The sequence below is a fragment of the Aspergillus tanneri genome (assembly GCF_003426965.1).
Source record: "Aspergillus tanneri strain NIH1004 chromosome Unknown AapTan_8_pilon_pilon_pilon, whole genome shotgun sequence".
In the NCBI taxonomy this organism is placed as follows: domain Eukaryota; kingdom Fungi; phylum Ascomycota; class Eurotiomycetes; order Eurotiales; family Aspergillaceae; genus Aspergillus; species Aspergillus tanneri.
Genome location: NW_022984635.1, coordinates 3,727 through 17,332, shown reverse-complemented (window position 1 = coordinate 17,332; position 13,606 = coordinate 3,727). Strand labels below are relative to the sequence as shown.

Genomic DNA, 13,606 nt, shown 5'->3' with positions numbered 1-13,606 from the left:
TAGCGCATTTTGGATTATTCTTGCAGTATTTGGCAATATGCTTGTATCCTTGGCATTTTGGCATTGGGCAGTTTTCTCTATATATTTAGTAGCTCTACATAAAGCTCCTGCAACACAGAGTTGATTTTTAATTGCCTTGGATGCCATGGCTTCATTCTGCACGTCCACTACAATAGAGGAGTGATTTTTGGTCTCGCGGACATGTTCTGGGGTCAGCCATGTTGGGGGCCTCATTAGTTTTAGACCTGGGTTAAAGATTTCGATCTCTTCCTTGAGCATCTGCATGCCTTCTTGGGTTTCAAAAGGCCTGGTGGGGACCATGTGAATAACTATTTTTGCCCATGGTTCATCAAACATCCACTTAGTATAGGGGATAAGTGGTTTCCAGACATCCAGCTTCTCTATTAAATAAGGCGCCTGAATACCGTCCATTGTGGTGAGGATAAGGGTCCTTTTAGTAAAGGAAGTGCTTGCTGTCCTTACTATAGGTTTGTCTACCTTTTCTTTTATCTGGAACTGGTGGTTGATTTGGTTTCGGAGCTTTAAGGAGTCTAGGTCTTGCAGAAATTCTGCAGAAACCTCTAGAATAAGCCTACTACCTTTGTAGGCGGCCTGTTCTACCCGTTTTGGCTGATCTTGTTTCTTGGTTGGGATAACTACTTGCGGTTTTATTCCTTTTTGGACTGCTGCTGCGTATGAAAGGTCTTTACTGGTTTTTGCTTTGGTTGAGAAGAGGCTAGGGCTATTTATCAAGTTTTTGATTAATAGCGTTAACCTCTTTCTGGAGTTTTTGAAGTTGATTGTCTTTGGAAAGCAGGGATCCTTTAGCTTCCGGATTTTGCAATTTGTCTTGGATAGCTGAGAGGCCCTCCAGATGCATATCTAGAGCTTCAAGGATCTTAGCATTTGCTAAACTATGGTGGATCTCTTGCAGTAAGATCTTTGCAGACTCAAGTTTTTGGATATAACTTTGTTTGGCATCACTTTCTATTTGTTTTTGTCTAAAGCTTTTTCCTATTCTTCCTTTTTATTTAAGGAGCACCTCTTCTATCTTCAGACATTTGACTTAATGACGCAAAGGAATTAGGGCTCTCAGGAGGAGAATTGGAATCAGGCCTAAACTCAAGTCTTGCCTTTGGGCTGATGAACGAGTGTTTTCTTTTGCCTTTGGTCCCTTTTTTAGGGCTTGGTGGCTGCGATGGACGAGTAGTGGGTGACGAGTCCCTAGGTGGGGTGGTTGGGTCTTCAAAAGACCCCATTCTTCTCTCTGATAGACAAGGGAAAATAAAAGGAAAAAAAAAAAAAAATAAACAGGTAGAAAAGTAAACCAGGTAGGTGATCCTAAAACTTTACTAGCTAGGGATCTAGCTAGTAAGTAGAGATTTTTAAAGGGAATCTCTAAACCACAAAAGCTTTTAAAGGGAAGCTTCGAAAAACCCAGCGTAAGCGTACTAGCTCAACTCTACTGTTCCCTATATCTCTGGTCCAGCACCAGTTTTCCTATACCTATTCCACAGGCCTGGGGCGGATGTTGGTAGAGTCTGGTTAGGGTCGGATAACAGTGGGGCGAGGATCGTGCGCTGATTGGCTAGCAGAATTCTCGTTAACATATAGTCGTTCCAAATTATAAACGTAGGGTAGCTCGACAACCCATAATCCACCATAGCTTAAATTTTTATAGTAGATGCAGGACACCTATAAAAGTAACTTGGCAAAATGGGAGCTTGAAATTCCGTTATATAATACTGTGGTGGTGGTCGATGTTTATTATTCGACTTAATTATTTTGTTGGGGTATCACAGCCGACCGAGCCGTTATTACATAACCACCAAACTTGCCAGGTTGCAGGATTATTTAGGAAAGAGGTAAACACACCCAACTGCAGTTATACGATCGCGTTTAAATAAACAATTTAATTTCGGCCATGGAGCACCAGATATTCGAGAAGCTTGATATGTTACCTGTTATTATTTGCAAGCAATGCCAGCATGGTGTGTGGCCCCCGAGGTTCTCCGCCATTTAAAAATCGCGCCCATCAAATCCCACACGCCGATGCTGTCCAGATTAGCGAGAAGGTAATGCAATGGGAGGATATTGCGCATTCCCCGATCAGGTTAATTTTCCCCATCAGTTGGACCAGGCGTTGGTTGGAATACCCGTACAACCTGATGGTTTATTATGTCGGCGGGATTCCCCGGGCTGTCAGTACATAGGAAGAACAATTGAGAATATGCGAAAGCACTGGCGCACCACCCATGGATGGTCCCAGTATCCGCATGGTGGTCGAGTAAGCCGTGACGAGCGCGTGCGTGCAGATGCTGAGCTGCAGCGATCCTTTATATCTGTGACATGCCAGCAGATATTCCCATCGCGCAAAGGATCGCATTATATTCACATCCGCAATCCAAATGAGAACGACGAACCGGCGATCCCCACAGATGATATCCAGGTTGCTGTCCAGGAGCTAGAGAACGCGTGGAAGGAGGCGCAGTCCACGCCGAGTACAATTCAGGCATCTGATATTACCGACGCCAACCCATGGCTGCGCATGACCCGGTGGTCCGAGTATTTAGAAGGAATCGCACCAAAGGATCTAACCGACAGCGTGGCGCCGCCCGAGGAAGAGCCCACAGATCCCGTGGAGCAGGGCGTGCGCCACATTTGGGCCGCCATGGAGCAGGTCGTGCGCAAGAGCCAGCGCGTGGTCCAGCACAGCGGCCAGGCAATCTGCATTGAAGCCATCCGATCTGAAAAGGGTCAAACACCATATCGACCGTTGCAGGCGTATATGGATACCGAGAGCGTGGTTAAGCATATGCAGCCATGGCAGCAAATCCTAGCGTTTATCGCGCGCACCCAGGCGCCACACGGATGGACGAGTCCCCGTACGGGATGACAGCACGGCAGCGCAAGAAATGGCGGCAGTTATGGCACCTCGCCACTACCCACCGGGATATTCCCGGCGAGCCGCAGGACGACGACGCAGCGTGGCGCATGACCCCGATCGAAGGCGCGTGTTTGGAGTTTTGCATCGAGTTGCTAAACCAAAAGCAGCGTAGCCATGAGTACGAGAGCGTGCTTGTATGTGCCATGGCCGTGTTGGGATGGGGCCGGGACAGATGGCAGGGCCCGGAGAGTTATCCCCGATCTTATCGCGTGTGATCAAGGTGGCGCGCTTTATAATTGTCCAGAAAGCGCTTTGGTTGGATCCGAATCCCGAGGAGATTATCGCGGTGTGGCAGAAGAAGAGTAACTGCGCGCAGTGGGTGCTCGCCAGCGCCGACGACGAGCTGGAGGATATTTATTCGGACGAGGGATATTACAGTCAACCAGAGCAAAGGCATCCCATCATCGCCCCCACATCGCCCATTACCAGCAGTAATCCCCAACCGATAGTGAATATCCGCCGGCAGAATCGCGGGAAAACATTCCAGGAGCACGTGGAGTGGATGGTGCAGCGGTTTATGGTGCGTGGCACCCACAGTCCAATACAAACGTTGCAGGATTGGCGCACGTACGGGTTAAAGATCCATTATAATACCACGGCGCCCGGGCACATTACATGGAACCATGGCGACGAGCTCGGATACAAGCATATCACATTTACCATGGGCGATTTCCGCGGATTTGTCCATGGATTGGTCGGGGCCACACGCCAGATATTGTGCGACATACTGTGCGTGACAGCGCGGGAAGACATTCCCAGTATTCCATGGCACGCGATCTACGACGACCCCACGCAGGCCACGGTGGGATGGAATTTTTGCGGGATCAGCGCACGCAATGGCCGGTGGGGCCCAAGTGGATGATCGGCCGGTTGCGGGCCGAGCCGGCCGTGCAGAAGGAGTTTACCGTCCGGCGCCAAGCCCGACGGCTGCACATGCCGAAGGTGGCGCAGTATCTGGAGCGCGTGGCGCGATTTAAGGAGAAATTAGCAGTGCTTGTTCACGTGGTATCCGGCCAGCCGGCTCGCGCACCCGAGTTATTAAGTATTCAACATGTGAATACCGTGGCGAATCGACAGCGCAATATCTATATCGAGGACGGGATGGTGGCGTTGGTGACGGCGTACCACAAGGGGTTTTACGCGAGTAACGATATAAAGATCATTCATCGATTTGTGCCACGGGAGGTGGGTGAATTAATTGTGTGGTATTTATGGTTGGTATTACCATTTGTGCAGCAACTAAGCGCATGGCATGCGAAGCAGACGCAGGGCACCACGGCGCAGGGCATGCACGCAACGCAGGGAACGCACGCAGTGCAGGGCACCACCACAGCGCAGGGCACGAACGCAACGCAGGGCACGCAGGGAATACGCGCAGTACAGGGCACCACCACAGCGCAAAGCACCACCACAGCGCAAAGCACCACCACAGCGCAGGGCACCACGGTGCAGGGCGCTCACGCAACGCAGGGCACGTACACATCGCAGGGCACGTACGCAGCGCAGGGCACCACGGCACAGGGCATGGACGCAACGCAGGGCACGCACGCAACGCAGGGCACGTACATCATCGCAGGGCACGCACGCAGCGCAGGGCACGCACGCAGCGCAGCGCAGGGCACCACAGCGCAGGGCACGCACGCAGCGCAGGGCACCACAGCGCAGGGCACGCACGCAGCGCAGATCCGCGAAGATGCGTTTTTATGGGGCCCCGACCCCGGAACCCGGCGCAAATGGACGTCCGAGCGGTTCCGGGAGGTGTTAAAGCGCGAAACCAAGACCCGGTTAAAAGAAGCCATTAATATCCAGTGGTATCGGGATATCGCCATTGGGATTAGCCGACGATTTTTGCGACCCACTGCCGCGTTTGCCAGCAACATGACAGGAGGAGAGAGACTTGGCGCAGGCTGTGTTAAACGCCGACACCGAGGAGGGTATGGACGAGGAGCAGTGGTTAGGCCATATTGCAGACTTGCAGGCGGCGCATTCATCCCAATTGGCGGGTGGAGTGTACGGCCGTGGTATTATGGAGCAGCCCGGGACCACGGCACATCGCCGTGCAATGTTTCGACTCTCCAGCACCGATTGGCACCGGTTTTGGGGTTTGCATCCGCCGCGGAGCCCAGCCCGTTGGGGAAGCGCAAGAGATCACCATGGGAGGACGAAGCCGAGGAGGGCCGAGTGGTCCGACGTCACCGGTTAAATATCGCAGATATGCGCACCACGTTGCAGCACATGACCGGGCAAGAGGATATCCAGTTCCGGGGCGTCCAAGCACCGGCGTTGCGCGCCATTCAGGACGGCAAGAGCCCGGTGGTCGCCATTATGCGCACCGGAGGGGAAAAAGCATGTTGTTTATGTTACCTGCATTCGCCGAGCCCAGTGGTACTACCATTGTGGTCGTGCCATTAATATCATTGCGGAACGATATGGTGCGGCGCTGTCGCGAGTTGGGTATATCCTGCATTGAATGGGATAGTCGACGGCCACCGGACGAAGCGACAATTGTACTGGTCACACCGGAATCCGCGGTGCAGGAGGATTTTCAAACGTTTATTAACCGGTTGCAGCAAACACGCCGGTTAGACCGGATCGTGATCGACGAATGCCATGTGATATTAAACGACCAAACGGATTTCCGACCCGAGTTGCGACAGCTGGGGCGGTTGAACCACGCGCGAACCCAGATGGTGTTATTAACTGCCACGTTGCCGCCGCGGTTGGAGGCGAAGTTATTCCGGCGCATGGAGTATTCCCGCGAGCAAGTCCATATATTTCGGGACCGGACAAGCCGTCCCAACGTGGCGTATCGCGTGTGGCGGCCCGAGCTGGGTCGGCGTTCCATGCAGTGGTTTACCAGCGAGCCGGTGCTCGCGTTTTATCCGCGAGCGAATCCAGCGCGCCAAGGATGGCAAGGTGGTGGTATACGGCCATGTGGTCCGTCAGGTAGTGGAGATTGCACGCGAGTTAGCGTGCGAGGCGTACTACAGCAAGCAGGTTGACAAGCCATCTATATTACAGCGATTTACCCGGGGCGAGGCGCGAGTAATTACCGCCACCAGTGCATTGGGCATGGGTGTGGATATCCCCGATATTCGCAGTATTATCCATATTGGAACACCGCGGTCGTTGTTGGAGTACGGGCAGGAAAGTGGGCGAGCCGGACGGGATAGCCAGCGCAGCGAGGCGATTATTATCCAGCCCGAGGGCTGGGACGAGCCCACGCCGGAGACGCCAGAGGCCGTGGCGGATCGCGAGTTGGTGGACGAGTACCTCGGGGTGGCGCCCGGGGTGGGATGTCGACGGTTTGTATTGGACGCGTACATGGACGAAACAGTGAATGGCTATACGCGCCGATACTGTCAGGATATTGATTCCACCGAGGCACTCTGTGACGGCTGTGACGCCGATTGGCTCGCGCAGGAGTCGGTTTGCATGTCCCCGGACAGATATTCCCCGGACACCCGCATGGACGATCTCGCCAGCACGACAAGCCCACCACGCGAGATTAGCGCTACGGGCAGTCCCCATTCCCATGGTAGTGGCGAATTATTTCCATTATCGCATATTATACCACAGAGCACGCAGAATATCGCGCCAAATCCCACACGCCGGTCCCAATCCCATGACAGTACAGAATCATTTGAAACTCAAGTAATATCGCATGTTATACCACAGAGCACGCAAAATATCGCCCCCCAATCCCACGCCCACGGTTAGTATCGCCGAACGCCAGCGCCAACGGGTGCAAGACCAGCGCCATGCAGCGCCCCGTATTCAACACCAGGTGCAAGATGCACGGCAGTGGTTGGACGAGGAAACTATTGAAAACGAGATAGCACCATGGCAGAAAAAGTGCTATATTTGCACCATTGCAGGACGGGAACGGAACGAACACGAGTTATACTTTTGTCGTGGGCCCAAAAGCGACAAAGCCAAGGCATGGGTTAATCTAGTTCGCCAGTATAAGATTCCATTCGCTAGATATACCGCTTGTTACCGCTGTTATATGCCGCAGACGATCTGTCGACGATGGGAGGTACTAGATGGCCATCCAACACAAACCGAGTGTGTATATAAGGATATATTGGTCCCCATGACAGCTGTAATACTGTACGGCCCGTGGGAGGAGCAGATCCAGCCACTATGGCAGCGCCGGTTGCAGCAGCACGGGGTGGACGCAAACAACACCATGCAAGTGTTGCAGTTTTTGGGGCAGGCCACGGAGGGAGCCAAAGGCCAGCACAGCCAGTTATTCGCATTATTTTGCTGGCTATGGCAGATCTGCAAAGAATTGGAGGGGATCCACGGGGTTTGTGGTATAACTAGTTAGTATACAGTGTAGCAAGAACAGTAATATATTTATAATTGTTATTTAGAGACTAATAAGTGTATATAATATAGGAGCACATGCAGAGCATATATAATATAGGGATATAAACAGCGGTGGACACACGTACTAGGCAGAGGTATATACCAGGGAACCAAGAGAAGGTACGCACCGGGGAAGGACGCACTGGGGGGATAAATATACCAGGAAAGGATACATACTAGGGGAGGTACGCACCGCGAGGCATGTACCGTAAAAGGATATATACTAGGGGGAGGTACGCACCGGGAGAAGGCATGCACCAGGAGGAGGCACGCACCGGGGGAGGTACGCACCGGGGGGGGTAGGCACCACCGGGGAAGGCATGTACCGGGGTAAACACGCACCGGGGAAACACGCACCGGGGCAAAGACGCACCAGGGCAAACACGCACCGGGGCAAACATGCAATGGGGGAGGCATGTACCAGGGGAGGTACGTACCGGGGCAAAAACACACCGGGGTAAACACACACCAGGGCAAACACGCACCGGGGTAAACACGCACCGGGCAAATATATATCAGGGGACGCATATATTAAAGTAAACAAACGCAAAGTATATATACTAGGTGGAGGTATGCACCGGGAGAAGGCATGCACCGGGAGAAGGCACGGACCAGGGGAGGTACGCACCGGGGGAGGTACGCACCGGGGGAGGTATGTATCAGGGGGAGGTACGCACCGGGGGGAGGTACACACCGGGGAAGGCATGTACTAGGGCAAAGGCGCACCGGGGTAAACACACACCCAGGGCAAAGACGCACCAGGGTAAACACGCACTGGTGGAAGGTACGCACCGGGGGAGGCATATACCAGGGGAGGTACGCACCGGTGGAAGGCATATACCAGGGAGAGGTATATACTAGTAAACACACGCACCGAGGGGGTATATACCCGGGGAGATATACACTGGGGGTAGATATGCAGCGGGGAGATATGTATACTAGGAGGAGGTACACACACTGTGGGGGTAACACACCAAGGGGATGTATACACACCGGGGGAGGTATGCACACCGGGGGGGGTATACACACCGGGGGAGGTATGTACACCGGGGGAGGCATGTACTAGTGTAAATATGTATTAGGGGAACATAGTCACCGCAGAGAGATACGCACCAGCGGGAGCCACGTACCAGGGGGAGGTACGCACCGGGGGAGTTACGTACCAGGGGGAGCCATGTACCGGGGGATATATATACCAGGGGGAGGCACACGCACCGGGGGGGGAGGCACACGCACCGGGGGAGGTACATACCAGGGGCAGGTATGCACCGCGGGGAGATATATACCAGGAAAAAATACGCACCGGGGAGAGGTACGCACTGGGGGAAGGTATGCGCTGGGGGAGGTATATAGTAGTAAAAATATATACTAGAGGAAGGTATAAAAGTATAAAAAAGGCATGTATTAGAAAAAGCACACGTAAAATATATACACGCAGGGAGGTGTATAAAAGTAAAGGGAGCACATGCTAAGTATATACACCAGGGATATATATACCAGGGGACGCATGTACTAGGGGACAGGGGATATATATACTAAAAATTATATATGCCAGGGAATATATATATACTAGGGTACACACACAACAGGGGAGATATGCACCGAGGAAGGTACACACCGGGGGGGAAGGCATGTACCAGGGGGGTACGCACCGGGGGAGGTGTATACCAGGGCAAGGCATATACCCGGGGGAGGTACGCACTAGGGGAAGGCATATAGCAGTTAACACGTGTACCGGGGGTGAAATACGTACCAAGGAGGGTATACACCGGTGGGAGGTACGCACCGGGGGGAGGTATATACCAGGGGAGGTACGCACCGGGGAAAGCATGTACCAAGGTAAACACGTACCGGGATAAACACGCACCAGGGTAAACACGCACCGGGGGATATATATACCGGGGAAAAAATATATACCAGGGGAGGTACGCACCAGGGGCAGGTATGCACCGGGGAGATATATACTAAGGGGAGGTATATACACAGGGGAGATATACACACCGGGGAGAGACACACACACCGGGGAGGTGCGCACCAGGGGGAGCCACGTACCAGGGGGAGGCATATACCAGGGGGAGCCATGTGCCGGGGGAAATACATACCAGGGGCAGATACACACACCGGGGGAGATACGCACCGGGGCAGGCATGCACCAAGGGGAGGCATGTACCAGGGGTAGGTATATACTAGTAAACACACGAACTGGGGGAGATACACACTAGCAGGAGCTATATACCAGGGGGGGGGACGCACCGGGGGGACACATGTATCGGGAAAAGAATATACACTGGGGGAGATACGCACCGGGGAGGACGCACCGGGGGGATATATGTACCAGGAAAGGATATATACTGGGGGAGGTATACACCGGGGTAAACACATACCAGGGTAAACACGCACCGGGGTAAAGACGCACCGGGGCAAACACGCACCGGGGGAGGCATATACCAGGGGGAGTACGCACCGGGGTAAAGACGCACCGGGGCAAACACGCACCGGGGGAGGCATGTACCAGGGGAGGTACGCACCGGGGTAAAACGCACCGGGGTAAAGTATACACCAGCGCGAGGTACACACTGGGGAGATACGCACCGGGGGAGGTACGCACCGGGGAGGGGGGGAGGTACACCGGGGGAGGTACGCACCGGGGCAAACACGCACCGGGGTAAACACGCACCGGGGAGGCATGTACCAGGGGGGAGGTACACACCAGGGCAAACACGCACCGGGGCAAACACGCACCGGGGTAAACATAAACCGGGGTAAACATGTACCGGGTGACGCATATATTAAAGTGAATAAACGCAAACTATATATACCAGGGAATATACACAGGCAGTGTTTTAAGCATATACAGAGTATATATAGCAAGGAAATACACACACTGGGGGTAATACACACCCGGGAGGCACACATACCGGAGGAGGTATACACCGGGGAGACATACACCAGAGGGAGCCACGTGCCGGGGAAGATACACACCGGGGGAGGTACGCACTAGGGGAGGTATATACCAGGGGAGGTACGCACCGGGGTAAACATGTACCGGGTGACGCATATATTAAAAGTAAATAAACGCAAACTATATATACCAGGGAATATACACAGGCAGTGTTTTTAGCATATGCAGAGTATATATAGCAAGGAAATACACACACCAGGGGTAATACACCCCGGGAGGCACACACACCGGAGGAGGTATACACCAGGGGAGGCATACACCAGGGGAAGCCACGTGCCGGGGAGAGATACACACCAGAGGGAGGTACGCACCGGGGGAGGCGAATACCAGGGCAAGGCATATACCCGGGGGAGGTACGCACCGGGGTAAACACACCCGGGGTGAACACGCACCGGGGGAGGTATACACACGAGGGGGAGGTATGCACCGGAGGAAGGCATATACTAGGAAAAGGTATGTACTAGTTAATACACGCACCGGGGTAAAGTATACACCAGGGTGAAGTTTGCACCAGGGTAAAAAGTAGTATGCACCGGGGGAGGTACACACTGGGGGAGAATACACTGGGGAAGGACACACCGGGGGATATATATACCGGGAAAAAAATACACACCAGGGGGAGATACGCACCAGGGAAAGGTATGAACTAAGGGGAGGTACGCACTGGGGGAAGGCATATAGCAGTTAACACGTGTACCGGGGGTGAAATGTGTATTAAGAATAAATATATACTAGTAGGAGATACGCACCGGGGAGGTACGCACCGGGGGAGGTACACACTAGGGGGAGGTATGCACCGGGGGAGATACAGTCCGGGGAGAGGGACACACCAAGGGTAGGTATATACTGGTGTAAACATGCACCGGGGTAAACACATACCAGGGTAAACACGCACCGGGGAAGCATGCACCGGGGTAAACACGCACCGGGGGAGGCATGTACCAGGGGGAGGTACGCACCGGGGCAAAGACTTACCGGGGTAAACACGCACCGGGGAAGTATGTACCAGGGGAGATACGTACCGGGGGAAGGCATGTACCAGGGGGGGTACACACCGGGGTAAAAACGCACCGGGGCAAACACGCACCGGTGGGAGGTACGCACCGAGTGGAGGCATATACCAGGGGAGGTACGCACTGGGGAAGGCATGTACCAGGGAGAGGCATATACCAGTGGACACACGCACCGAGGGAGGTATGTACCCGGGGGAGATATACACCGGGGGAGGTACGCACCGGGGGGAGTTACGCACCAGGGGGAGCCATGTACCGGGGGAGGTATATGCCAGGGGGAGGCACACGCACCGGGGAAGGTACGCACCGAGGGGAGGTACACACCGAGGGAAGGTACGCACCGGGGGAGGTACGCACCGGGGGAGGTACGCACCGGGGGAGGTACGCACCGGGGGAGGTACGCACCGGGGGAGATACGCACCGGGGGAGATACGCACCGGGGGAGGGTACGCACCGGGGGAAGCACGCACCGGGGGAGGCATGTACCAGGGGAGGGTACGCACCGGGGCAAAGACTTACCGGGGTAAACACGCACCAGGGCAAACACGCACCGGGGTAAACACGCACTAGGGGAGACATGTACCAGGGGAGATACACACCGGGGTAAAGACTTACCAGGGCAAAGACTCACCGGGGTAAACATGCACCAGGGGTAAATATATACCAGGGGACGCATATATTAAAATAAACAAACATAAAGTATATATACTAGGGGATATACACAGGCAGTGTTTTAAGCATATGCAGAGTATAAGTAGCAAGGGAATATATACACCAGGGGAGGTATATACCGCAGGAGGTATATACCGGGGAGATATACACCAGGGGGAGCCACATGCCGGGGAGATACACACCGGGGGAGGTACGCACCGGGGGAAGGGATGTACTAGGGGAAGGGATGTACTAGGGGAAGGTACGCACCAGTAAACACACACACCGGGGTAAAAGTATACACCGGGGTAAAAGTTTTTGCCCGGGGTAAAGTATATATACCAGCGGGAGGCACGCACCGGGGGAGGGGCACACTGGGGGAGAACGCACCGGGGGAGAACACACCGGGGAGATATATGTACCGGGAAAGGATACACACTAGGGGAAGGCACGCACCGGGGGAAGTACGCACCGGGAAGAGATATATAATAGTGGGAGGCACGTACCGAGGGGAGGTACGGACTGGGGAAAGGCATATATTATAGGGAGGCATGGACCAGGGGAAGGCATATAGCAGTTAATATATGTACCGGGGGAAATATATACCAAGGAGAGGTACGCACCGGGGGAGACATATACCAGGGGAGGTACGCACCAGGGGAAGGCACGTACCAGGGTAAACACGCACCGGGGGGGCATGTACCAGGGGACGCATATATTAAAGTAAACAAATACAAAGTATATATACTAGGGGATGTACACACGCAGTGTTTAAAGTATATATAGAGTATATGTAGCAAGGGAATATATATACCAGGGGAGATATAGTCCGGGGAGAGGGCACACCAAGAATAGGTATGTACCGGGGTAAACACGCACTGGGGCAAACACGCACCGGAGGAAACACGTGCCGGGGCAAACATATACCAGGGTAAACACGTGCCGGCGCAAACACGCACCGGGGCAAACACGCACCGGGGAAACACGCACCGGGGTAAACACGTGCCGGGGAAACACGCACCGGGGTAAACACGTGCCGGGGTAAACACGTGCCGGGGCAAACACGTGCCAGGGTAAACATGTGCCGGGGCAAACACGCACCGGGGAACACGCACCGGGGTAAACACGTGCCGGGGAAACACGCACCGCAGTAAACACGTGCCAGGGTAAACACGTGCCAGGGCAAACACGTGCCAGGGCAAACACGTGCCAGGGCAAACACGTGCCAGGGCAAACACGTGCCAGGGCAAACACGTGCCGGGGCAAACACGCACCGGGGTAAACACACACCGGGGAGGTATGTATTAGGGGGGAGGTACGCACTAGAAAAAGGTATATACCAGGGTAAACATGTACCGAGGTAAACACGCACCGAGGTAAACACGCACTAGGAAAGGCATGTACTAGGGAAAGGATACATACCAGGGGAAATACACACCGGGGGAGATACGCACCGGGGGAGGCATATACTAGGGGGAGGCATGTACCGGGAAGAGGCATGTATTAGGGGAAAAGGTATATACCAGGGGAGATACGCACCGGGGAAAATATGCACTGGGGGAGGTACATATAAAGGGGAAGATACGCACCAGGGGAAGGCATGTACCAGGGGAGATACACACTGGGAAGAGATACATACCAGGGGAAGGCACGTACCGA

At 54.1% G+C, this 13,606-nt stretch overlaps 2 protein-coding genes across 2 annotated transcripts; one reads left to right on the top strand and one right to left on the bottom strand.

Annotated features, from left to right (window-relative positions):
* Nucleotides 1-1,988: 1,988 nt before the first annotated feature.
* Nucleotides 1,989-7,333, top strand: ATNIH1004_010651 (uncharacterized protein; the record flags this gene model as incomplete). Its single annotated transcript, XM_033575219.1, has 9 exons — nt 1,989-2,075; nt 2,132-2,784; nt 2,841-3,081; nt 3,168-3,664; nt 3,688-5,263; nt 5,326-5,779; nt 5,808-6,561; nt 6,626-7,266; nt 7,329-7,333. 9 exons carry the CDS (start codon nt 1,989-1,991, stop codon nt 7,331-7,333), a joined length of 4,908 nt encoding a protein of 1,635 aa, XP_033421074.1.
* A 3,729-nt stretch (nt 7,334-11,062) lies between these two features.
* ATNIH1004_010650 (uncharacterized protein) lies at nt 11,063-11,778 on the bottom strand (the record flags this gene model as incomplete). The annotated part of the gene is made up of 2 exons (XM_033575218.1): nt 11,063-11,253; nt 11,355-11,778. 2 exons carry the CDS (start codon nt 11,776-11,778, stop codon nt 11,063-11,065), a joined length of 615 nt encoding a protein of 204 aa, XP_033421073.1.
* Nucleotides 11,779-13,606: the final 1,828 nt, after the last annotated feature.